The 26,218-nt window shown below is 43.9% G+C and overlaps 1 protein-coding gene across 5 annotated transcripts in view; it reads left to right on the forward strand.

The window, feature by feature from the left end:
• LOC130367773 (unconventional myosin-If-like) overlaps window positions 1–26,218 on the forward strand; it is a 180,814-nt gene that overhangs the window by 128,465 nt on the left and 26,131 nt on the right. For all 5 annotated transcript variants that reach the window (XM_056570537.1, XM_056570554.1, XM_056570565.1 and 2 more), the window contains 10 exons: window positions 3,133–3,329; window positions 3,820–3,900; window positions 7,015–7,101; window positions 13,650–13,736; window positions 14,271–14,438; window positions 14,576–14,661; window positions 14,978–15,059; window positions 17,756–17,862; window positions 17,940–18,038; window positions 18,133–18,277. In XM_056570537.1, coding sequence (XP_056426512.1) covers window positions 3,133–3,329; window positions 3,820–3,900; window positions 7,015–7,101; window positions 13,650–13,736; window positions 14,271–14,438; window positions 14,576–14,661; window positions 14,978–15,059; window positions 17,756–17,862; window positions 17,940–18,038; window positions 18,133–18,277 — 1,139 coding nt within the window. The remainder of the gene's footprint in view (window positions 1–3,132; window positions 3,330–3,819; window positions 3,901–7,014; window positions 7,102–13,649; window positions 13,737–14,270; window positions 14,439–14,575; window positions 14,662–14,977; window positions 15,060–17,755; window positions 17,863–17,939; window positions 18,039–18,132; window positions 18,278–26,218) is intronic.

Here is a 26,218-nt window from a genome sequence, read left to right on the forward strand (position 1 = left end):
GCGGGTGCGGGACGTGCACCCCGGGTGCTGGGGACCCCGATCCCCGGCGCCCCTGTTGGGATCGGGGCCCCAGGAGCAGCTATGGCGGCGGGACTGACCTGCAGCGTCTGGATCGTTGGAGGTGAGTGACAGCCTCCTGCTGTTGCTTAGCAACAGCTCCCAGCATGCAAAAAGGGCATGCTGGGAGCTGTAGTTATGCAACAGCAGGAGGCAGACCACCACAACTCCCAGCATTCCCTTATGGGCATGCTGGGACTTATGGTTTTGCAACAGCTGGAGGCACATTCTTTCTATGGAAAAGTGTACCTTCAGCTGTTGTCTAACTACAACTCCCAGCTTGCACAAACAGCTAAAGTGCATGCTGGGAGTTGTAGTGGTGCATCTGCTGGTTGCATAACTACAACTCCCAGCATGCCCGTTGGCTGTCGGTGACTGCTGAGAGTTGTAGTTTTGCAACAGCTGAAGGCACACTGGTTGTGAAACTCAGAGTTTTTTTTTTTTACCTAACTCAGTGTTTCACGACCGGTGTGCCTCCAGCTGTTGCAAACTACAACTCTCAGCAGTCACCGTACACCATGCACCGTACATGCTGGGAGTTGTAGTTTTGCAAAAGCTGGAGGCACACTGGTTGTGAAACACTGAGTTAGGTCACAAACTCAGTGATACATAACCAGTGTGCCTACAGTTGTTGCAAAACTGCAACTCTCAGCAGTCACCGACAGCCAACGGGCATGCTGGGAGTTGTAGTTATGCAACAGCTGGATGTCCCCCCCCCCCCCCAATGTGAACGTACAGGGTACATTCACATGGGCGGAGGATTACAGTAAGTATCTGGCTGCAAATTTGAGCTGCCGCAAACATTCTGCTGCAGCTCAAATTGCCAGCGAGAAACTACTGTGAACCCCCGCCCGTGCGACTATACCCTAAAAACACTACACTACACTACCACAAAAAATTAAATAAAAAGTAAAAAACACTACATATACACATACCCCTACACAGCCCCCCTCCCCAATAAAAATGAAAAACGTCTGGTACGCCACTGTTTCCAGAACGGAGCCTCCAGCTGTTGCAAAACAACTCCCAGTATTGTCGGACAGCCGTTGACTGTCCAGGCATGCTGGGAGTTTTGCAACAGCTGGAGGCACCCTGTTTGGGAATCACTGGCGTAGAATACCCCTATGTCCACCCCTATGCAAGTCCCTAATTCAGGCATCAAATGCACATGGCGCTCTCACTTTGGAGCCCTGTCGTATTTCAAGGCAACAGTTTAGGGTCACATATGGGGTATCGCCGTACTCGGGAGAAATTGCCTTACAAATTTTGGGGGGTATTTTCTGCTTTTACCCTTTTTAAAAATGTAAAATTTTTGGGAAACCAAGCATTTTAGGTAAAAAAAAAATATTTTTTTTACATATGCAAAAGTCGTGAAACACCTGTGGGGTATAAAGGTTCACTTAACCCCTTGTTACGTTCCCCGAGGGGTCTAGTTTCCAAAATGGTATGCCATGTGTTTTTTTTTTGTTGTTCTGGCACCATAGGGGCTTCCTAAATGCGGCATGCCCCCAGAGAAAAATTTGCGTTCAAAAAGCCAAATGTGACTCCTTCTCTTCCGAGACCTGTAGTGCGCCAGCAGAGCACTTTTCACCCCCATATGGGGTGTTTTCTGAATCGGGAGAAATTGGGCTTCAAATTTTTAGGGGTATTTTCTGCTATTACCCTTTTTAAAAATAAAAAAATTTTGGGAAAACAAGCATTTTAGGTAAAATTTGTTTTTTGTTTTTTACATTTGCAAAAGTCGTGAAACACCTGTGGGGTATTAAGGTTCACTTTATCCCATGTTACGTTCCCCGAGGGGTCTAGTTTCCAAAATGGTATGCCATGTGTTTTTTTTTTGCTGTTCTGGCACCATAAGGGCTTCCTAAAGGTAACATGCCCCCCAAAAACCATTTCAGAAAAACGTACTCTCCAAAATCCCCTTGTCGCTCCTTCCCTTCTGAGCCCTCTACTGCGCCCGCCGAACACTTTACATAGACATATGAGGTATGTGCTTACTCGAGAGAAATTGGGCTACAAACACAAGTAAAAATTTTGTCCTTTTACCCCTTGTAAAAATTCAAAAATTGGGTCTACAAGAACATGTGAGTATAAAAAATGAAGATTGTGAATTTTCTCCTTCACTTTGCTGCTATTCGTGTGAAACACCTAAAGGGTTAAAACACTGACTGAATGTCATTTTGAATACTTTGGGGGGTGTAGTTTTTATAATGGGGTCATTTATGGGGTATTTCTAATATGAAGACCCTTCAAATCCACTTCAAACCTGAACTGGTCCCTGAAAAATACTGAGTTTGAAAATTTTGTGAAAAATCGGAAAATTGCTGCTGACCGTTGAAGCCCTCTGGTGTCTTCCAAAAGTAAAAACACGTCAATTTTATGATGCAAACATAAAGTAGACATATTGTATATGTGAACCAAAAAAAAATGTATTCGTAATATCCATTTTCCTTACAAGTAGAGAGCTTCAAAGTTAGAAAAATGCTAAATTTTCAAATTTTTCATCAAATTTACGGATTTTTCACCAAGAAAGGATGCAAGTATCGACAAAAATTTACCACTATGTTAAAGTAGAATATGTCACGAAAAAACAGTCTCGGAATCAGAATGATAACTAAAAGCATTCCAGAGTTATTAATGTTTAAAGTGACAGTGGTCAGATGTGCAAAAAACGCTCCGGTCCTTAAGGCCAAAATGGGCTCCGTCCTGAAGGGGTTAATATTAGATCAGAATGAATTCTGAACAGCAAAGGTTAATAGATTCATTGACATTTCAAATTTGATGTTAATAGATACCAATATGTCATCTACAACATATATGGTGAAAAGCAGCAAATACATGCATGATTAGTATTTCTTTAAAAGTACATATCAGAGAAACTCATATTTAAAGGGATTGTCTGGGGGGGGGGGGGGAAGGTATTACCTTTTCTGCTTCCTGGAACTCCACTTCTACTCATTTCAAAAGTATAGCTTCTATCTCTCTAACTTCTGAGCACACAACACATATATCGATGTTAAACCTGTGTAGAACCATTTGTTTTTTATTGTCAATATGAATCTTTCTTTGTTCTAGTCTTGGCCTTTCCTGCCTATTTGCTTGGCATAGACAAGGATCGTCTCAATGGCAAACTAACCAGCCGCAAGATGGATAGCAAGTGGGGAGGACGATCTGAGTCTATCACTGTCACCTTAAATGTGGAACAGGCCACCTATACTCGGGATGCTCTGTCAAAAGCTCTGTATTCCAGGGTCTTTGATTTTCTAGTTGAGGTGAGAACTACAATCTGTGTAGAGAAACAAGGAACACACTGGAAAGTGAGTTTTGAAGTCATTTTTTCTTTTTTTGCTTTGGTTTTGCTTATGTGGAACATATATCATACCATCAAGAGGGGTTGATAAATTTGGCGCACATAAGCAAAAAAAAACATAAATCACTTTAGAACACCGTTTTGTATGATTCCTCCTCTCCTCTGAGACTTTTCTGCACAAAAAGTCACTACTTGCGACATTCTCACTTCATAAATTTGTGATCACTGCAAAGTAAAAACTGAAAGTTGCTTAGGTAAGACTGTTTTATACTTTCTGCTCACAAAAGTCACAAAAAAGTGCTTAGGCGCATGCATGTCATTTTGTGTGCCCAGTTTAAGCAAGAAAAGATCTCTAAATGCAGTGATAAATCACCCCTGATAAGATTCATAATATAGAGAGATAGATAGATTGTACTACCATTTTATTCTAAATTCATTTTCTTCTCTTTCAGTCTATTAACAAAGCCATGCAAAAACCATATGAAGAATACAGCATTGGGGTGTTGGACATATATGGGTTTGAAATATTTCAGGTATAATGCATTTTTACTGTTTTTAAATGAACATTTGGCATTTGCCAATAAAACTACATCATAGGGTACATATTGTAAATATTATTCTCCAGATGTTCTGTCCACAATAATGACCATCAAATGATTTCCCAAATGCATTATATACTGCTCCAAAAAATAAAGAGAACACAAAGATAACACATCATAGATCTGAATGAATGAACTATCGTATGAAATACTATCGTCTTTACATAGTTGAATGTGTTGACAACAAAATCACACAAAAATTATCACTGGAAATCAAATTTATCAACCCATGGAGGTCTGGATACGGAGTCACACTCAAAATCAAAGTGGAAAACCACACTACAGGCTGATCCTACTTTGATGTAATGGCCTTAAAACAAGTCAAAATAAGGCTCAGTAGTGTGTGTGTGGCCTCCACGTGCCCGTATGACCTCCCTGCAACACCTGGGCATGCTTCTGATGAGGTGGCGGACGGTCTCCTGAGGGATGTCCTCCCAGACCTGGACTAAAGCATCTGCCAACTCCTGGACAGTCTGTGGTGCAACGTGGCATTGGTGGATGGAGCGAGACAAGATGTCCCAGATGTGCTCAATCAGATTCAGGTCTGGGGAACGGGAAGGCCAGTCCATAGCATCAATGCCTTCCTCTTGCAGGAACTGCTGACACACTCCAGCCACATGAGGTCTAGCATTGTTTTGCATTAGGAGGAACCCAGGGCCAACCGCACCAGCATATGGTCTCACAAGGGGTCTGAGGATCTCATCTCGGTGCCTAATGGCAGTCAGACTAGCTCTAGAAAGCACATGGAGGGCTTTGTGGCACCCCAAAGAAATGCCACCCCACACCATTACTGACCCACTGCCAAACCGGTCATGTTGAAGGATGTTGCAGGCAGCAGAACGTTCTCCACGGCGTCTCCAGACTCTGTCACATCTGTCACATGTGCTCAATGTGAACCTGCTTTCATCTGTGAAGAGCACAGGGCGCCAATCTTTGCCAATCTTGATGTTCTCTGGCAAATGCCAAATGTCCTGCACGGTGTTAGGCTGTAAGCACAACACCCACCTGTGGAGGTTAAGCCCTTATACCAGCCTCATGGAGTCTGTTTCTGACCATTTGAGTGGACACATGCACATTTGTGGCCTGCTGGAGGTCATTTTGCAGGGCTCTGGCAGTGCTCCTTCTGCTTTTCCTTGCACAAAGGCAGAGGTAGCGGTCCTGCTTCTGGGTTGTTTCCCTCCTATGGCTTCCTCCAAGTCTCCTGATATACTGGCCTGTCTCCTAGTAGCGCCTCCATGCTCTGGACACTACGCTGACAGACACAGCAAACCTTGCCACAGTTCGCATTGATGTGCCATCCTGGATGAGCTGCACTACCTGAGCCACTTGTGTGGGTTGTAGACTCCGTCTCATGCTACCACTAGAGTGAAAGCACCGTTAGCATTAAAAAGTGGCCAAAACATCAGCCAGGGAGCATAGGAACTAACAAAAGTGATCTGTGGTCACCACCTGGAGAACCACTCCTTTTTGGGAGGTGTCTTGCTCATTGCCTATAATTTCCACCTGTTGTCTGTTCCATTTGCACAACAGCATGTGAAATTCATTGTCAATCAGTGTTGCTTCCTGAGTGGACAGTGTGATTTCACAGAAGTGTGATTGACTTGGAGTTACATTGTGTTGTTTAAGTGTTCCCTTTTTTTGAGCAGTGTATATAATAGTTATTTGGTAGGTAGCACTATTTGAACATAGAATGCTTTACTTTTTAAATAATAATCAGTAACCATCTCAAGACTGACAAGCAGAAGCTTTTAATATTGTTTCCAGCTATACATTTTATTCTCGATAATGCTTTAACATATTAGTCTACATTGTATTATTAAAGCTTGGATTAAAACTTCTCTAACTATATAGTCAATGGCCCTCATGTACTAACAGTGAAGAGTAGTTTTCTTTGGGGGGGAGGGATGGGGTATGGTTCCCCGACAGGTATTTCTCCACGGTATTTATTTTCCCTACGTTTTGCACTTTTCTCTACCTTTTTCTTTTTTTACAACTGCTCAGAGCTCTCAAATTTTCCAGAGCTCATATCTACCACATTTTATGTGGGAACCTTAGATAATTTGTTGGGATTTTTCAAAACTGTCAGGGACACACCCCCTTTTTTGTCATCACGCCCCCCTTTTCCCAGCAGGCACACCCCTTTTTTTTAGGTTTTATGATATAGTGGAGAGTTAGTAGGGTTTTTTGGATTGTTCGTTGGAAATTCTGGCGTACGACACATGCGACACAAAAAATGCCCCAAAATGTACTTGAAAAAGCCTTAATAAATGAGAGCCAATGTGTATAAAGACTATCTGTTTTGTATACATATTTTGATAAAATAAAGCAGTGTGTATTAGGCTGTATGGAGGTGTACACAGTCTCTGCAGTTTTGTACGATGAAGCATGATGCTATGCCCTTATAACAATTTATTCCTCTATAAGCAATAGTTTGAAAGGGAAAAATCTCTTTATAATATGTCCAATGAGTTCAATGAAGCTTTAAAGGGCTACTCTGGTGGAAAACTTTTTTTTTTTTTTTTTATCAACTGGTGCCAGAAATTAGCTGCTGAATACTAGGGAGGAAATTATTTTCTTTTTGGAACACAGAGCTCTCTGCTGACATCATGACCACAGTGCTCTCTGCGGACACCTCTGTCCATTTTAAGAACTGTCCAGAGTAGGAGAAAATCCCCATAGAAAAGCTGCTGCTCTGGACAGTTCCTAAAATGGACAGAGATGTCAGCAGAGAGCACTGTGGTCATGATGTCAGCAGAGAGCACTGTGTTCCAAAAAGAAAACCATTTCCTTAGGATTCCTTAAGATTCCTTAAGATTAAGATTTTTTAATAGAAGAAATTAAAAATCTGTTTAACTTTCTGGCACCAGTTGATTTAACAAAAAAAAAAAAAAAAACCTTTGCACGAAGTCAGAGGCAAACACTAGAGCCTCATAGAAGTCTATGGGTACATATTCCAAGTTCTGTACAGCTTAGAGGTTGTCCATTGTACAACCATGTACATGATGCTTTGGAATAACCAGTCATTTATTTTTTCTCGTTTGAAAACAGAAAAATGGCTTTGAACAATTCTGCATAAACTTTGTGAATGAAAAACTTCAGCAAATCTTCATTGAGCTTACATTAAAAGCTGAGCAGGTAAAACACATGCTGCACACTGTAAAACTGTATCACTGTTCAATTGTATCAAATGTATAACAGCATCTTTATGGCATAAACACTTACAAGCAATGATATTTTGACATATATTTCAATGAAGGCGTTTAAAATTAATAGGTCACTTACAGTATATAATTCCCATACTAATAACATTCTTATTACCTTAAATGGGCCATCAGAAAGGAGAGAGCACAGAGGAGTCCTATCAGACAAGAGAGAGCACAGAGGAGTCCTATCAGACAGGAGACAGCACAGAGGAGTCCTATCAGACAGGAGAGAGCACAGAGGAGTCCTATCAGACAGGAGAGAGCACAGAGGAGTCCTATCAGACAGGAGAGAGCACAGAGGAGTGCTATCAGACAGGAGAGAGCACAGATGAGATCTATCAGACAGGAGAGAGCACAGTGGAGTCTTATCAGACAGGAGAGAGCACAGAGGAGTACTATCAGACAGGAGAGATCACAGAGGAGTCCTATCAGACAGGAGAGAGCACTGAGGAGTACTATCAGACAGGAGAGATCACAGAGGAATCCTATCAGACAGGAGAAAGCACAGAGGAGTACTATCAGACAGGAGACAGGAGAGAGCCCATTAGACAGGAGAGAGCCCAGAGGAGTCCTATCAGACAGGAGAGAGCACAGAGGAGTACTATCAGACAGGAGAGAGCACATAGGAGTCCTATCAGACAGGAGAGAGCACAATGGAGTGCTATCAGACAGGAGAGAGCACAGAGGGTACTATCAGACAGGACAGAGCACAGAGGAGTACTATCAGACAGGAGAGAGCACAGAGGAGTGCTATCAGACAGGAGAGAGCACAGAGGAGTACTATCAGACAAGAGATAGCACAGAGGAGTCCTATCAGATAGGAGAGAGCACAGAGGGTACTATCAGACAGGACAGAGCACAGAAGAGTACTATCAGACAGGAGAGAGCACAGAGAAGTCCTATCAGAGAGGAGAGAGCACTGTGGAGTCTTATCAAACAGGAGAGAGCACAGAGGAGTACTATCAGACAGGAGAGATCACAGAGGAGTCCTATCAGACAGGAGAGAGCACTGAGGAGTACTATCAGACAGGAGAGATCACAGAGGAATCCTATCAGACAGGAGAAAGCACAGAGGAGTACTATCAGACAGGAGACAGGAGAGAGCCCATTAGACGGGAGAGAGCCCAGAGGAGTCCTATCAGACAGGAGAGAGCACAGAGGAGTACTATCAGACAGGAGAGAGCACATAGGAGTCCTATCAGACAGGAGAGAGCACAATGGAGTGCTATCAGACAGGAGAGAGCACAGAGGGTACTATCAGACAGGACAGAGCACAGAGGAGTACTATCAGACAGGAGAGAACACAGAGGAGTGCTATCAGACAGGAGAGAGTACAGAGGAGTACTATCAGACAGGAGAGAGCACAGAGGAGTGCTATCAGACAGGAGAGAGCACAGAGGAGTCCTATCAGACAGGAGAGAGCACAGAGGAGTGCTATCAGACAGGAGAGAGCACAGAGGAGTACTATCAGACAGGAGAGAGCACAGAGGAGTCCTATCAGACAAGAGATAGCACAGAGGAGTCCTATCAGAAATGAGAGAGCACAGAGGAGTCCTATCAGACAAGAGAGAGCACAGAGGAGTCCTATCAGACAGGAGAGAGCACAGAGGAGTCCTATCAGACAGGAGAGAGCACAGAGGAGTCCTATCAGACAGGAGAGAGCACAGAGGAGTGCTATCAGACAGGAGAGAGCACAGATGAGACCTATCAGACAGGAGAGAGCACAGTGGAGTCTTATCAGACAGGAGAGAGCACAGAGGAGTACTATCAGACAGGAGAGATCACAGAGGAGTCCTATCAGACAGGAGAGAGCACTGAGGAGTACTATCAGACAGGAGAGATCACAGAGGAATCCTATCAGACAGGAGAAAGCACAGAGGAGTACTATCAGACAGGAGACAGGAGAGAGCCCATTAGACAGGAGAGAGCCCAGAGGAGTCCTATCAGACATGAGAGACCACAGAGGAGTCCTATCAGACAGGAGAGAGCACAGAGGAGTCCTATCAGACAGGAGAGAGCACAGAGGAGTCCTATCAGATAGGAGAGAGCACAGAGGGTACTATCAGACAGGACAGAGCACAGAGGAGTACTATCAGACAGGAGAGAACACAGAGGAGTGCTATCAGACAAGAGAGAGTACAGAGGAGTACTATCAGACAGGAGAGAGCACAGAGGAGTGCTATCAGACAGGAGAGAGCACAGAGGAGTCCTATCAGACAGGAGAGAGCACAGAGGAGTGCTATCAGACAGGAGAGAGCACAGAGGAGTGCTATCAGACAGGAGAGAGCACAGAGGAGTCCTATCAGACAGGAGAGAGCACAGAGGAGTCCTATCAGACAGGAGAGAGCACAGAGGAGTACTATCAGACAGGAGAGAGCACAGAGGAGTCCTATCAGACAAGAGATAGCACAGAGGAGTCCTATCAGAAAGGAGAGAGCACAGATAAGTCCTATCAGACAAGAGAGAGCACAGAGGAGTCCTATCAGACAGGAGAGAGCACAGAGGAGTCCTATCAGACAGGAGAGAGCACAGAGGAGTCCTATCAGACAGGAGAGAGCACAGAGGAGTGCTATCAGACAGGAGAGAGCACAGATGAGACCTATCAGACAGGAGAGAGCACAGTGGAGTCTTATCAGACAGGAGAGAGCACAGAGGAGTACTATCAGACAGGAGAGATCACAGAGGAGTCCTATCAGACAGGAGAGAGCACTGAGGAGTACTATCAGACAGGAGAGATCACAGAGGAGTGCTATCAGACAGGAGAAAGCACAGAGGAGTACTATCAGACAGGAGACAGGAGAGAGCCCATTAGACAGGAGAGAGCCCAGAGGAGTCCTATCAGACATGAGAGACCACAGAGGAGTCCTATCAGACAGGAGAGAGCACAGAGGAGTCCTATCAGACAGGAGAGAGCACAGATGAGTCCTATCAGATAGGAGAGAGCACAGATGAGATCTATCAGACAGGAGAGAGCACAGTGGAGTCTTATCAGACAGGAGAGAGCACAGAGGAGTACTATCAGACAGGAGAGATCACAGAGGAGTCCTATCAGACAGGAGAGAGCACTGAGGAGTACTATCAGACAGGAGAGATCACAGAGGAATCCTATCAGACAGGAGAAAGCACAGAGGAGTACTATCAGACAGGAGACAGGAGAGAGCCCATTAGACAGGAGAGAGCCCAGAGGAGTCCTATCAGACTGGAGAGAGCACAGAGGAGTACTATCAGACAGGAGAGAGCACATTGGAGTCCTATCAGACAGGAGAGAGCACAATGGAGTGCTATCAGACAGGAGAGAGCACAGAGGGTACTATCAGACAGGACAGAGCACAGAGGAGTACTATCAGACAGGAGAGAGCACAGAGGAGTGCTATCAGACAGGAGAGAGCACAGAGGAGTACTATCAGACAAGAGATAGCACAGAGGAGTCCTATCAGATAGGAGAGAGCACAGAGGGTACTATCAGACAGGACAGAGCACAGAAGAGTACTATCAGACAGGAGAGAGCACAGAGAAGTCCTATCAGAGAGGAGAGAGCACTGTGGAGTCTTATCAAACAGGAGAGAGCACAGAGGAGTACTATCAGACAGGAGAGATCACAGAGGAGTCCTATCAGACAGGAGAGATCACAGAGGAATCCTATCAGACAGGAGAAAGCACAGAGGAGTACTATCAGACAGGAGACAGGAGAGAGCCCATTAGACGGGAGAGAGCCCAGAGGAGTCCTATCAGACAGGAGAGAGCACAGAGGAGTACTATCAGACAGGAGAGAGCACATAGGAGTCCTATCAGACAGGAGAGAGCACAATGGAGTGCTATCAGACAGGAGAGAGCACAGAGGGTACTATCAGACAGGACAGAGCACAGAGGAGTACTATCAGACAGGAGAGAACACAGAGAAGTGCTATCAGACAGGAGAGAGTACAGAGGAGTACTATCAGACAGGAGAGAGCACAGAGGAGTGCTATCAGACAGGAGAGAGCACAGAGGAGTCCTATCAGACAGGAGAGAGCACAGAGGAGTGCTATCAGACAGGAGAGAGCACAGAGGAGTACTATCAGACAGGAGAGAGCACAGAGGAGTCCTATCAGACAAGAGATAGCACAGAGGAGTCCTATCAGAAATGAGAGAGCACAGAGGAGTCCTATCAGACAAGAGAGAGCACAGAGGAGTCCTATCAGACAGGAGAGAGCACAGAGGAGTCCTATCAGACAGGAGAGAGCACAGAGGAGTCCTATCAGACAGGAGAGAGCACAGAGGAGTGCTATCAGACAGGAGAGAGCACAGATGAGACCTATCAGACAGGAGAGAGCACAGTGGAGTCTTATCAGACAGGAGAGAGCACAGAGGAGTACTATCAGACAGGAGAGATCACAGAGGAGTCCTATCAGACAGGAGAGAGCACTGAGGAGTACTATCAGACAGGAGAGATCACAGAGGAATCCTATCAAACAGGAGAAAGCACAGAGGAGTACTATCAGACAGGAGACAGGAGAGAGCCCATTAGACAGGAGAGAGCCCAGAGGAGTCCTATCAGACATGAGAGACCACAGAGGAGTCCTATCAGACAGGAGAGAGCACAGAGGAGTCCTATCAGACAGGAGAGAGCACAGAGGAGTCCTATCAGATAGGAGAGAGCACAGAGGGTACTATCAGACAGGACAGAGCACAGAGGAGTACTATCAGACAGGAGAGAACACAGAGGAGTGCTATCAGACAAGAGAGAGTACAGAGGAGTACTATCAGACAGGAGAGAGCACAGAGGAGTGCTATCAGACAGGAGAGAGCACAGAGGAGTCCTATCAGACAGGAGAGAGCACAGAGGAGTGCTATCAGACAGGAGAGAGCACAGAGGAGTGCTATCAGACAGGAGAGAGCACAGAGGAGTCCTATCAGACAGGAGAGAGCACAGAGGAGTCCTATCAGACAGGAGAGAGCACAGAGGAGTACTATCAGACAGGAGAGAGCACAGAGGAGTCCTATCAGACAAGAGATAGCACAGAGGAGTCCTATCAGAAAGGAGAGAGCACAGATAAGTCCTATCAGACAAGAGAGAGCACAGAGGAGTCCTATCAGACAGGAGAGAGCACAGAGGAGTCCTATCAGACAGGAGAGAGCACAGAGGAGTCCTATCAGACAGGAGAGAGCACAGAGGAGTGCTATCAGACAGGAGAGAGCACAGATGAGACCTATCAGACAGGAGAGAGCACAGTGGAGTCTTATCAGACAGGAGAGAGCACAGAGGAGTACTATCAGACAGGAGAGATCACAGAGGAGTCCTATCAGACAGGAGAGAGCACTGAGGAGTACTATCAGACAGGAGAGATCACAGAGGAATCCTATCAGACAGGAGAAAGCACAGAGGAGTACTATCAGACAGGAGACAGGAGAGAGCCCATTAGACAGGAGAGAGCCCAGAGGAGTCCTATCAGACATGAGAGACCACAGAGGAGTCCTATCAGACAGGAGAGAGCACAGAGGAGTCCTATCAGACAGGAGAGAGCACAGATGAGTCCTATCAGATAGGAGAGAGCACAGAGGGTACTATCAGACAGGACAGAGCACAGAGGAGTACTATCAGACAGGAGAGAACACAGAGGAGTACTATCAGACAGTAGAGAGCACAGAGGAGTGCTATCAGACAGGAGAGAGCACAGAGGAGTCCTATCAGACAGGAGAGAGCACAGAGGAGTGCTATCAGACAGGAGAGACAGGTGAGAGCACAGAGGAGTACTATCAGACAGGAGAGAGCACAGAGGAGTCCTATCAGACAAGAGATAGCACAGAGGAGTCCTATCAGAAAGGAGAGAGCACAGAGGAGTCCTATCAGACAAGAGAGAGCACAGAGGAGTCCTATCAGACAGGAGAGAGCACAGAGGAGTCCTATCAGACAGGAGAGAGTACAGAGGAGTCCTATCAGACAGGAGAGAGCACAGAGAAGTCCTATCAGAGAGGAGAGAGCACAGAGGAGTACTATCAGACAGGAGAGAGCACAGAGGAGTACTATCAGACAGGACAGAGCACAAAGAAGTCCTATCAGACAGGATAGAGCACAGAGGAGTCCTATCAGACAGGAGAGAGCACAGAGGAGTCTTATCAGACAGGAGAGAGCACAGAGGAGTCCTATCAGACAGGACAGAGCACAGAGGAGTGCTATCAGACAAGAGAGAGTAAAGAGTAGTGCTAGCCCACCCTCACTTACTGGACTTTGCCCATGCCTGTGCTTCAGCTTGGACAAAGCAATGAGTTTGTAAGCCATGGCTTTGTCAAAACTAAAAAAAAAAAATTAAAAAAAATTAAGAAAAAGGAAATAAAATTGCCTTAAAATCATATTAGAAAGGTTAATGTTTTGCCAAGATGTGCAACATATCAAAAGTTTTTGAACCTGACAGTGCGCATTTAAGCTGAGTCATCATTAACCTTTTAGGAATACATGATCAGTGGGGAAAAAAAATAAAACCTTAAACATTATATTTTCAGGAAGAATATGTTGCAGAAGGGATAAAATGGTCCCCTATTCAGTACTTTAATAACAAAGTGGTCTGTGACCTCATTGAGAACAAGCTGGTGAGTATGAAGAGATGTTCAAACTCCCATCTACAGATCTACCTTAAAGGAGTACTCTGGGATGTTAAGATTCTCATTCATACTGTCAGCAGTAAAAAAAAAAAAAAAAGATGCCTCCGATGACACGCTCTGGCCTCCTCCACGATCCTCCTCCTAGTTGCCGATGGTCGGTGAGTCATACTGCACTCAGCCAATCACCGGCCGCAGCGATGTCCCACCTCGGCCAGCGATAGGCTGAGGGGCAGTGTGAGGTTTTCAGCCCCGGCACCCGCTGCGGCCGGTGATTGGCAGTATGACTCACCGAACACCGGCAACCAGGATGAGGATCGCGGCGGAGGCACCGGGGGAGCGACAGAAGGTATCTACATCTTCATTTTTTTACTGCCGGTAGTATGAATGAGATTTTTAACATCCCGGAGTGCTCCTTTAAGGCATCCGTATTATGGTGACAAGCCCACTATGAAACACAGTAATGTAATACTCAGTAAAACTCAGTAATAATTTATTTATACTCATATTCTTCTATCCACCTAGAATCCTCCAGGTATAATGAGTGTGCTGGATGATGTGTGTGCTACTATGCATGCCACAAGTGGGGGTGCAGATCAAACCTTATTACAGAAACTCCAGGCAGCTGTGGGTACTCATGAGCACTTCAACAACTGGAATTCTGGCTTTGTTATCCATCACTATGCTGGAAAGGTAAGTAAAAGAAAAAATTGCAAATATCTCATTTATATTTCGGTGATCATATTTTGAATGGACATGCAGGCATAAATACTGAATGAACATGAAAACTCCTTATATGTAACCCTAAACATCCCAATTGTTTTTCTCAGGTCTCGTATGATGTTGAGGGATTCTGTGAGAGAAATCGAGATGTTCTTTTCATAGACCTCATTGAGCTGATGCAGAGCAGTGAGTAGTAAGTAGAGAAAAATTCCTTGGCCATATTGACTTTAGGTCTCTGCTGGACATCTCTTTATACTGTCTTTACAGCAGTGTGTCCTCATTTAAACTTTTTTAGGGCTCTTTTTTTAGCAATGTGAAATCAGAGCTTGTAAAATTGAATTGGGGTTTAATTGAGATGTTTGTTTTAAGATATAATATTGTATAGATTTCTATATGTATATATGTAAAACAAAAACTGCCATTTTGACAATGTGTCCGATATTAGACTCATTTGGTAAGTGGCTAACATAACATTACTAACATATGTAAATATTCTTTTTTTCATCTAGCCAGTTTATACAGAGCCTTTTCCCAGAGAAATTGGATTCGGATAAGAAAAGTAGACCAACTACAGCAGTCTCAAAAATCAAGGTAATATCAGTCAAAAAAACTAGTGGCTACTGTAATGCACCAGTCCTCCCATAGAAGTCTATGGAGTAGGTCCTTTACAATTTATAGGGTTTTTTCAGGATCAGAAGCAGGGGTTATCCACCAAAGGTAATTTTAGTACTTACCTGCCAGAAAGTAATGGACATGCTTAGGAAGGATCCATGCTTGTCTTGGAGCTAAATGGCTGTGTATGGGTCCACCATAATGCTGTTGCTTTCTTCTTGTGAAAATGGTTATTTCCTGTTGGAGTTCCCTCCCTCCAATTACAATTCCCAAGGTCCCTTGATTGTAAGTGTCACTTTTCTCCCTACCACACATCAGCGACCCCACTCATTGCAGCACACCTGAGCTGCCTTGCGTGCTGTGCTGTAAACTACAATTCCCTGCAGTCCTTTAGGGAATGAACTCACTCCTACCGAGCAGTCGCTCCACCCATTGAAAGTCAGACAGTCTTCCTTTCAGCGTCTGACTAGTGATGTAGTGACTCGGGCCGCACTGCAACCTGGGAAAAGCTAAGACAACACTCATTTTGTATGCTGCTAAAAATGAACATCAGGGCAAAGATTAAATAAGAATTGCAAGACCAATCATCAGCTACAGGTACAGACTCTATATTATGAACTACACTAACTTTACAGCATCTGTAAAAGAAGCTTCTGAATGTACAACTGAGATATCCACTGTGATTCTGGCAAGCGGTCCCTACTGGTCTTTGTTTACCTTTCTACAGTAGTCTCATGCCACACAGGCCTGATGTATGATTGTCTGCAACAGTCAAATCCTCCCTGTGTCCTGTGAATCGCCGTGCATGCGCAGTGTACTCAGCCATCACAGCTGCTCTGCTATGTATGTGAATACACTGCGCATGCACATGGCGACCCACAGGTCTCTATGTGGCTGCTTGTAGTGGCAGATTGCTGCTACGAGCAGGACACAGGGGAGAAAACAGCTGGAGGCACACTATAGGGTAGGGTCATCGGCAGATCCGCAGCGAAAGATACTCTGCAGATCTGTTATGTGTGACCCTACCCTTAAAGGGAATGTATTGTCAGAAAATTATATACTGTTGAAATACATTTTTTATCTTAACCGTATTTTTAAGAATTTTCCATTCTGGCCACTAGAACTAAAACTAATCTGAGACTTCTTTTTCCTTACAGATTAATTCCTAGCAGTGCCCTTCTTATCATGACAGACACATTTAAAATTAAAGAAGACATAAGTAGATAGACAAGAGGACACACATGATCCACTACGGATCACTAAGTTGTAAAATCTACAGTTTCTGATTTGAAGTTGTAACATCCGCAACTGCAGGTTTTACAATTCAATTCTTATGAACTATTGACTGCTTTGTAAAATCCGGCACTGAAGATTTTACAACATGTACACAAAACTGTTATTCACAGATCAGCCCCCCATCTGTAGAATTACCTCTAAAACAGTCAAAGATAATGCCTAGTAATGTTTTAGTTCATGTGAATAGGACAGGTCCTGTCTCTTGTTGCCTACATCCATGGGTCCTGCCTTAAAGCATATATCTGAATGATGTTAAAAACAGGTCAGGGAAGATGGCAGCCCCCATAACAATGAATTACAAATCAAATAAAAAATTACAATCAGAAAATAGAAACAAAAAAGGGTGATACATTGCCTTTAAAGGGGTACTCAGCCCGTAGCCACGGGTACTCAGTCCGATCACGGGGAATTCAGCCCCCCCCCCCCCCCACACACACACAGTCTTTGGGCTGGCACCACAACGTTCTGGAGCTTCCGTGTTCGTGACATCACGCCATGCCCTCTCCATTCATGTCTATGGGAGGGGGTGTGAAGATGAAGGCTAGTACATAGGCGTCACGCCGCCGCACATAGACACTAATGGAGGGGGCGTGACGGCTGTGGTCACCCAGCACAGAGTGGAATTCACTTTGTGCACCGCATGACTGGAGTGCAGCCACGGAGATCGCATGACGGAGAGTGCAGCCACGGTCCCAGCGGCCAGACCCCCATGGTCAGACATCCTATTCTGACAAGAATGTCTAAAATCATTTAAAAGTCTCAAATCTAACATACAGTTCATTGCGTTCAATGTGTTACTGCAGGTGATGTCTCAAAAAGTTCCAATCCACGAGATCAAGGGCAATAGGTAGTTTGTCACAACATCTATCCTTTCAAAGATCTTTCATCCATCTGTTTAAAGTAAAAAAAGATTTGACACAGTGCACAGTTTTTAAACACAAAGCACTTTTTTAAACCAAGAATTTAGAGAAAAATTGTACAACCTTGCCAATTCTGGCAGGACCAGCCAGCTACCTTATTTGTATGGGGACATCCTGACTACCCATAGACAGATTATGTCAACGACCATTCTTTTTGTTGTCCCTGGACATTAGCCACCATTAGAGGTGGCTTATGGCCTTTCTCCCCACATGAGACATCAGCCAATGAAATAGCTGTCAACCAAACATTTGGCCAACAGCTATTGAAGGTGTATTTCAGCCCATCTCCCATATATGTTAGTTAGTGCTCAGAATCTGACAACAACTAGATTCTTCTCAGCTCGTTGTTTGTGATATTTTGTAATAAGATTCTGACTTCACATTATGCTACATGTGGATATGCCTTTCCTTTTGCTAGTACAATATAATTAATAATTAAACAATTTCTTTTCTTTCCAGAAACAAGCCAATGACCTTGTCAACACTCTGATGAAATGTACACCTCATTATATCCGATGTATAAAACCAAATGAGACTAAAAAGCCTAAAGATTGGGAAGAGAGCAGGTCAGAAAATAGTTCATTCTGAGGAGTAAATGAGTAACATGCATTTCAGTATAATAATAATGCTATGTGTGTTCCAGAGTCAAACATCAAGTGGAATATTTGGGTCTGAAAGAAAACATCCGTGTACGCCGTGCTGGCTTTGCTTACCGAAGAGTCTTTAATAAATTTTTACAAAGGTAGAAAATACTAGAAACAATCAAGCGCTCAGATACATAGGCATGTACTGGGAAAACCTTCTAGAGGTTACTGATCTCTTTATTTTGCTATTAGGTATGCCATCCTGACACCAGAAACATGGCCCAAGTGGAGGGGAGATGAGCGACAAGGAGTACAGCATCTCCTAAGATCAGTGAATATGGATGCCGATCAGTACCAAATGGGGAAATCCAAAGTGTTTGTTAAGAATCCAGAATCGGTATGCTTCTCTAAAATTTGGCTGGTTGTGCAAAAACATAGTGGAGATTTTATTGATAAAACACTTATACTTAATGGCCCTCATTTACTTAGAAAATCGGGTTGTAAGTCTATCTTGCTTTCTTACCCGACTGCTTTTTTCCCCTGGTATTTATTATTGTGTCGCATCCTGTTTGTCGCACGTGGGTTTTGTTGGTTTTGGTTTCCAACTCCTCTGAGTTGTCGGGAAAAAATCCACAACAATTCAACAAATTCGGGTTGGAAACCTTTAGAAATACGTGGGAAAGCTCAGAAATGTCGGGTTACGCCCCTTTTTGAGGTTTGGGAGAATCCACATCTGGTCCGTTGGGAAAAAATGTCGCATCGTGTTGCAGACTGGCGCACGATGTCTGCGACATGTCGCAGACAAAGATGCGCCAAAAAAACCCGACAAAAGAAGTCGGGTTTGGAATAGTAAATGAGGGCCAATATATTCTACTGTGCAGGTAGTACAGCATAAATAAGGTGTGTATCTAGCTATAATGCTTATGCTTCTGTATCTAACTAGAAAGCTATATACTTTTTTGGGTATTAAATTTCACTCTTCATCAACTGGACTTACGGTGGGCAAGGCATACAGCATGGTCACATTTTAGTCTACCTTCACAGACAAGAGGCTAATACAAATATATATTTAATAACGCCCAGTGACTGTTTATTCCCAAACTCTTCATCTGGGGAACCCCCTTCAGCATATTTGAGACCCAGAAGCTGAGCACCGCCACACCACTAACACCTATGGAGGAGTCCACAGCTCCTTCCTACTTTGGCCGGTCACTAGCTGACAGCTACCAGGGTGACCAACGAGTGCACTGAAAAGGTACCTGTCCATTGCGGAGTATGGAGGAAGTGAGACTTGACTCCCTTGACTAAAAGAACACATGGGTGCCCTAATAATTAGCATATATCCAACTGCGCAACCTCTTTGTACATAGCCCACATGGGTAGTTCATTTACTTCCTAAGTACTCACAACGTTCTGTATAAAATCATTGTGCTTGCCGCTGTCTACGAAAAATGGCCGAGGGTGATGTTGTGCCTTAAATCTCTCAGAAAGGCTCTGGAAACATTCCCTGTGTCTACTACTGTGTCCGGGTAACCCCAGGGACCACTACAATTTCTTTAAATAGACTCTGAAGATCTCTGCTATGTCTTTTACTATTTTTGTTTTTTCTGGCGCACATTCTGTCACACATTCCGTGCTACAGAATTTAGGCGCAAAACCTGAAAAAAAAGAGTCGGAATCATGTTAGTAAATGAGGGCCTATATGTATATTTGTACTATATACTGATTAAAATATACACATTAAAAAATGTATATTTTTTTTGTGTCTCGACTGGGACAAAATAAGGAAATGTGGGTGGGACAAGCAGGGCACTGTGCTGTGCACTGAGGCTCTGTGACATGCCTCTGGCTCAAAGAACAGGCTGACTGACAAGCCAAGAGCTTGTAACATAGTAACATAGTTCATAAGGTTGAAAAAGGACCAGAGTCCATCAAGTTCAACCTATAACCCTAATGAGTCCCTACTGAGTCGATCCAGAGGAAGGCAAAAAAACCCTCATACTCGAGGTAAAAATTCCTTCCCAACTCCAAATATGGCAGTCAGAATAAATCCCTGAATCAACGTTCTGTCCCTATAGATCTATAATCCATAACCTGTAATGTTATTATTCTTCAAAAATGTATCCAGACCCCTTTTAAATTATTTTACCGTGTTAACCATGATCACCTCCTCAGGCAGAGAGTTCCACTGCTCTTACAGTAAAGAACCCCCATCGGTGCTGGTGTAGAAACCTTTTTTACTCTAAACGTAGGCGATGCTCCCTTGTTATAGATATAGAGGGACATTTATCAATGTTTGCTTATGTATTCTTTTTTTTGTAATTTTTTCCTTACTTTTTTTTTTGCTTATGTGTGACTTATTTGTCAACTGGTTTCAGCCTGTTGATAATTTTCTTTCACGTAAGCAATTTTTCCTTTTTTACTTTGGTAGTAGCTTTTTCTGCTCCATGTTTGAGCTGGAGTAAATTTAGTCAATTTTTAACCTTGTTGCGACTGTCGCAGTTGATAAATACCCGACTAAAGCAAATCCATTTTGAAAAATTTACTACGTAAGCAAGTTTGAATTTTCTTGCTTTTCTTGTTCTTCATGCAAATTGTCGCACGAAAACACACGTAGTCCCAGTTGCGACAATTTTGCGACAATTATAGTAAAGAAAACGTGACTAAACCCGTTGATAAATGTCGTTCATAGGCCTTGACAGAGGCTTGTTTGTCATGCCCACACTTTCTGTATTTTGTCCCAGCCGAGACACATAGGCAATACATGTAGGGACAAGACAGCATTTTTTCATTAAAAATATGCACATTTTTTAACAAATGTATATACAAATATACATATCATGTTATTATCAAAAAATATATATAAAATGTTTTTGCAAATGGCAGTGCCCATTAAAAACTAGATGTTGTGTTTCTCCAAGAAACGCATTGGGAAAAGAAATCCATCTCTTCTCTGAGAGTCCCCTGGATAGAGTCATGTTAAATGGCCAATAACTCCTCTTTATACGGAGGAGTGGTAATTCTATTTAGAAGGGGCTCCCATTTACATGAAGGGAAAGCTTGTGGATGAAGGGAGAAGATATCTACTCTTATTTGTCCACATTGATGACATTTATTGAATGTCTAAGCACTAAACCAATCAAATACTTTCTTCTCCGAGCTAAACACTCAAGGGTTAGTAGGAAAACCTGCCTTTAGACTTTATAACTACCCTGTGACCATCCTGTGATAAATCTTCAGATGATAGTGTTGCCTCCCCGGCTGCAGGGAATCTCTTGTATATTTATGTTACACTCACTGTAGTACTCATCTTGCTCAACAGAGGTTCATACGTTACAGGCAGACTGTTTGTAACATTAAAATGGCCATATCTTTTTAATGGTTGAGAATAGCTGAGTCTAGAGGCAGAGAAAGCCTTTGGTAAGGTCCCTTGGTCCTTTCTCTACTCTACTGTTTATTATTGGCATGACAGCCCTTTTTTTTCTGACTTTTTTTCTTATGTTCAAACTGTCACCTACTCCAAATTGATTGAAATTGGCCTTAACACTCCTTTCGACATCTTTGCAGGAACGTTACAGGGCTGTCCCCTATCCTCTCTTCTTTTTAACCTCTCACTCAACCCCCTCCTATACCACTAACAGCCCCTACTACGGTACTTGATGCAGGTCCTTGTCCACCCTTTCTCCCTATATGCTTGACCTTCTGGAAATAGGAATACTCTTAGGCGACATAATACATGTAGATGGTAGGATTTCCCTGTCTTCTTTAGTTGTTACACTCTCTTCCACCTTATTTGTGCCCCAAAGATTACAGAAAATCAGTTTTCTCTATTGGTCTTTTATTTGAAAGAAAGGCTCATCGAAAATACCACATTCTGAAAAAAAGCTAAATTAAATGGACTCAGTTTTACTATAATTCGAGCATATAATATAGTGACTCTATTGAACATAGTCATAGACTGAATATACTATACTGACAATATCACTGATATTGCTCACAATCAACATTTTTTATCTCATGACTTGTTGCCCAGCTTTTTACACAGACCTCTGCACTTCATTCAGGAACATTTTGCCACAATCCCCTGCTAATGGTCCTGTGGCCTGCTTGGCAAAAATGAGGCAACTTGAACACCTACACCTAAATTATTCACCATACCTAACTCTGACTGATAATTTAGATTTTCAATATGGCCTACCTCACAGAGACTTCCTGTATTGGCGTACTGCAGGCCTAAGCAATATATGTAACTTCCTTTCCACAGATACTAATACCTTCCTCCCACTCTTAGAGCTTGCACAAAAATATCCTCATGTAAAATTCCCCGTTTTCTCCTATCTACAAGCCCATAGTTATATTACCAAATTTTTAGATACTCCTCTTGACTATGCCCACTCTACCTCAGAGCTAACTAAATGGACTCCAGTATATTCCATAGTTGACTACCTTGACATTCCTTAAGGCTATGACAGAAGGCTGGAAATGACTTAAAAATATATCATAGGACATACATATCTCCTGTTAGGGGTCTAAGATGGGGGGCTGTACAAAAATACAAATTGTTACGCCGAGCGCTCCGGGTCCCCGCTCCTCCCCGGAGCGCTCACAGCGTTCTCCTACTCGCAGCGCCCCGGTCAGACCCGCTGACCGGGTGCGCTGCGATAATGTCCCTAGCTGGGATGCGATTCGCGATGCGGGACGCGCCCGCTCGCGATGCGCATCCCGACACACTTACCAGACCCGCTCCCCGTCTGTGCTGTCCCGGCGCGCGCGCGCCCCAGGGAGCGGGGCCGCGCGCGCCGGGACAGCACAGACGGTTCTTTGCGATTTAAAGGGCCGGTGCGCCACTGATTGGCGCATGGCTTTTAATTAGTATGTTCACCTGTGCACTTGCCTATATTACCTCACTTCCCCTGCACTTCCTTGCCGGATCTTGTTGCCATTGTGCCAGTGAAAGCGTTCCTTGTGTATCCCTAGCCAGTGTTCCAGACCTCTTGCCGTTGCCCCTGACTACGATCCTTGCTGCCTGCCCTGACCCTCTGCTACGTCCGACTCTGCTCTTGTCTAATCCCTTGTACCACGCCTATCTTAGCAGTCAGAGAGGGTGAGCCGTTGCCGGTGGGTACGACCTGGTTGCTACCGCCGCTGCAAGACCATCCCCCTTTGCGGCGGGCTCTGGTGAAAACCAGTAGCAACTTAGAACCGGTCCACTGACACGGTCCACGCCAATCCCTCTCTGGCACAGAGGATCCACCTCCAGCCTGCCGAATCCTGACACAAATGCTTTATATGTATGGATGCAGGGGCTGATATATAACATTGCTTATAGATTTGTCCAATTGTCAATACATTTTAGGATAGGGTTATTGCTTTCACTACTGCCCACTTGGTTTTCTGCATTCCCTTGAACCCAACTTCCGATATATTTGGATATGTAGATGTGGATGACACATAATGATCTGTTGGCAGAAGGAAGTTACTTTATATGATTGCAGCAGCTTGTGTGAAAACCTACAACAACACTTGGAATCAATTGACTTCCCCCTCAGTTCAAACTATTCTTAAAAAAACTGAAATGTTGACTGTTGGGAGAATTACTTAGCCATTTTACCAGTTCGAGTACAATGTCCCATTAAAAAATGTTTTTATTTGACCACTTGATATTAAGAAAGAATCCTAGAGGGGGACCCACCTATAGGCCTAGAGTGATTTGGTACTTGGAGAGTGCCACACACCTTTATCAGCTGGCCTGGATGTAACATCCCAAAGGGTGTGGACCCGCTGTGCCACTTACCGGTTTGGCTTTGGGAAAAACTTAGGAGCGGAGTCTAAGGCCGGGTTTACACGGCAGAATTTCTGCACTGAATTCTGCATGCAAATTCTGCATGAATTTATAGCTGTAAAGCCTGCGCTCTGGCCAGACACGCCAGCCGTGAGTGCTCTTTGCTCATCTTCTGCCTCTCCGTGTCCTCGCAGCCCTGGCGCACGTGCCCCCGTTTCCAAGGGCGCACGCGCCGGAGCTCTGGGCCAGTGCTCATTTAGTCAAGTGTCTACACCTGTACCCTGTCCTTAAATATCAGCTCCTCCCTTGGTTCCCTGCTGAATCTTTGGTTGTCTTTTGCCATTGTGAAAGTCCTGTGTCTCTGTTACTGTGTACCTGTTCCTTGCTACCTTACCTACCCTGCACATGTGTTACCTGCCCTGACCTACTGCCATCTTGCCATGTCCTGCCAGTCTCCTTCTTTGCCATGCCACCTCTCAGCTACCTGTGTGGACGAGGTGTGCCAGGGGTAGCGACCTGGGTGCTGCCTGCCGCAGCAAGACCATCCCACTTTACGGCGGGATCTGGTGAAAACCAGTGGCACCTTAGACTCTGCTCCCTGGCATGGCTCACATCATCATCCACACCAGCCCAGAGGATCCACCACCTGCCATGACCCGTTACAATATCTAATTCACTTCAATGATCTACATATTTGGTATCACTACATGCGTGAATATCCAAACTATTAAAATATAATAAAAGAATACCAACCATGAAAAATAAAGATTTTTTATCACATCATAAATTTTTTTTATAAAAAGCGCTCAAAAAGTCCCATCAAAACACAAATGGTACAGATAAAAACTAAAAATGAGCCTTCTTACATCCCTGTATTCTGAAAAATAAAAAAGCTATAGGAGTCAGAAAAGGACAACAGTATGCATACCAATTTTGTTTAAAAAGTTCGCATTTTTAAAAATATTACAATAATAGAAAAACTAAATAAATGGCGTATCATCTCATCGTATATCAGCTGCTTAAAGGGACTGTGGGATTCATGCATATGCTGCTGCCTCTCCAGTCTCTACTGCTTTTCTTCTTGCATTGACATACTATTTAAGTGAATGGGGTAATGCTGCAATATCCCCCACTGCTACACATAAAGTAATGGTAGGAGAAACAGCAGTAAATACAGAAAAGACTGTCATGCATCAAACAGCTGGTCAGTGGGGTCCCAGTAGTCGGCCCCGTGCCGATTTAATATTGATGACCTATCCTTAAAGGGGTTATCCAGGAATCAAACAACAGAGATAGTTTATTTCAAAGACCGCTCCCTGTCTGTCTCTAGTTTGGGTGTGGTTCTGCAGCTCAGTTCCATTGAAGTGAATGGAGCCAAGTTGTAATACCACACCCGAAGTGGAGGCAGACAGGGAGTGATCTTTGAAAGAAAAAATGTCTGTTTTTTTATTCCTGGACAACCCCTTTAAGTAGCTCAGGTAACACAAAAGGATAAAAAAAAGTGGTATAATGTTGAAATATTCCTAACCAAATGATCCATCATAGCTCATCATCATCATGCTTTCTTATACCCACTCATTTAGGGTGCCTGTACATGTTGTAGCTGTGTTGTGGTAATTGTTCATGGGCTACTAATAACTACTGTACTTGCTACCTCAATTGAAGGGTTAACCTACCTTATTAAGTTAATGGCCTATACTCAGGATAGGCCATTACTGTTTGATTGACAAGGGTCCAACTCATGCATCCCATCAATCAGCTGTTAAACTTCAGCACCATGCGAGCACCACAGCCACTTCAGTGTTTACCAGCGCTCCCATTTTTTGTAATGGCAGTGCATGGTACTGCAATTTCCACAAAGTACTGGAATGCAGGTATAAGTGGTCTATACTGAGGATCCATTAGAATGGATAATCCAATTAAATTAACTCCCGCAGTCCTCATTATTGTTATCTTTTACACCATGCCTCTGCCAGAGGCATAACATGATACATGTTATGTTGAAACCTTGTAATTCGTCAAAATTTCTTTTATTATTTGTAACCATTAATCGTTGTTATTAAAGGTATCATAGTGACTTCTACATGTAGGGTCACCCTTATAATGGGTCTGTCAGGTGTCCATCAATTTTTCCTAATGAAAAGAAAAAATGTCATACAACTTTCATACACTGCTCAAAAAAATAAAGGGAACACTTAAACAACACAATGTAACTCCAAGTCAATCACACTGTCCACTCAGGAAGCAACACTGATTGACAATCAATTTCACATGCTGTTGTGCAAATGGAAGAGACAACAGGTGGAAATTATAGGCAATTAGCAAGACACCCCCAATAAAGGAGTGGATCTTCAGGTGGTGACCACAAACCACTTCTCAGCTCCTATGCTTCCTGCCTGATGTTTTGGTCACTTTTGAATACTGGCGGTGCTTTCACTCTAGTGGTAGCATGAGACAAAGTCTACAACCCACACAAGTGGCACAAGTGGCTCAGGTAAGAAGGCTTGAAGGCTTCAAGAAGGCAAGCAAGAAGGCCTGTCAGCATAGTGTCCAGAG

The sequence above is a fragment of the Hyla sarda genome, chromosome 1, assembly GCF_029499605.1.
Source record: "Hyla sarda isolate aHylSar1 chromosome 1, aHylSar1.hap1, whole genome shotgun sequence".
NCBI lineage: Eukaryota > Metazoa > Chordata > Amphibia > Anura > Hylidae > Hyla > Hyla sarda.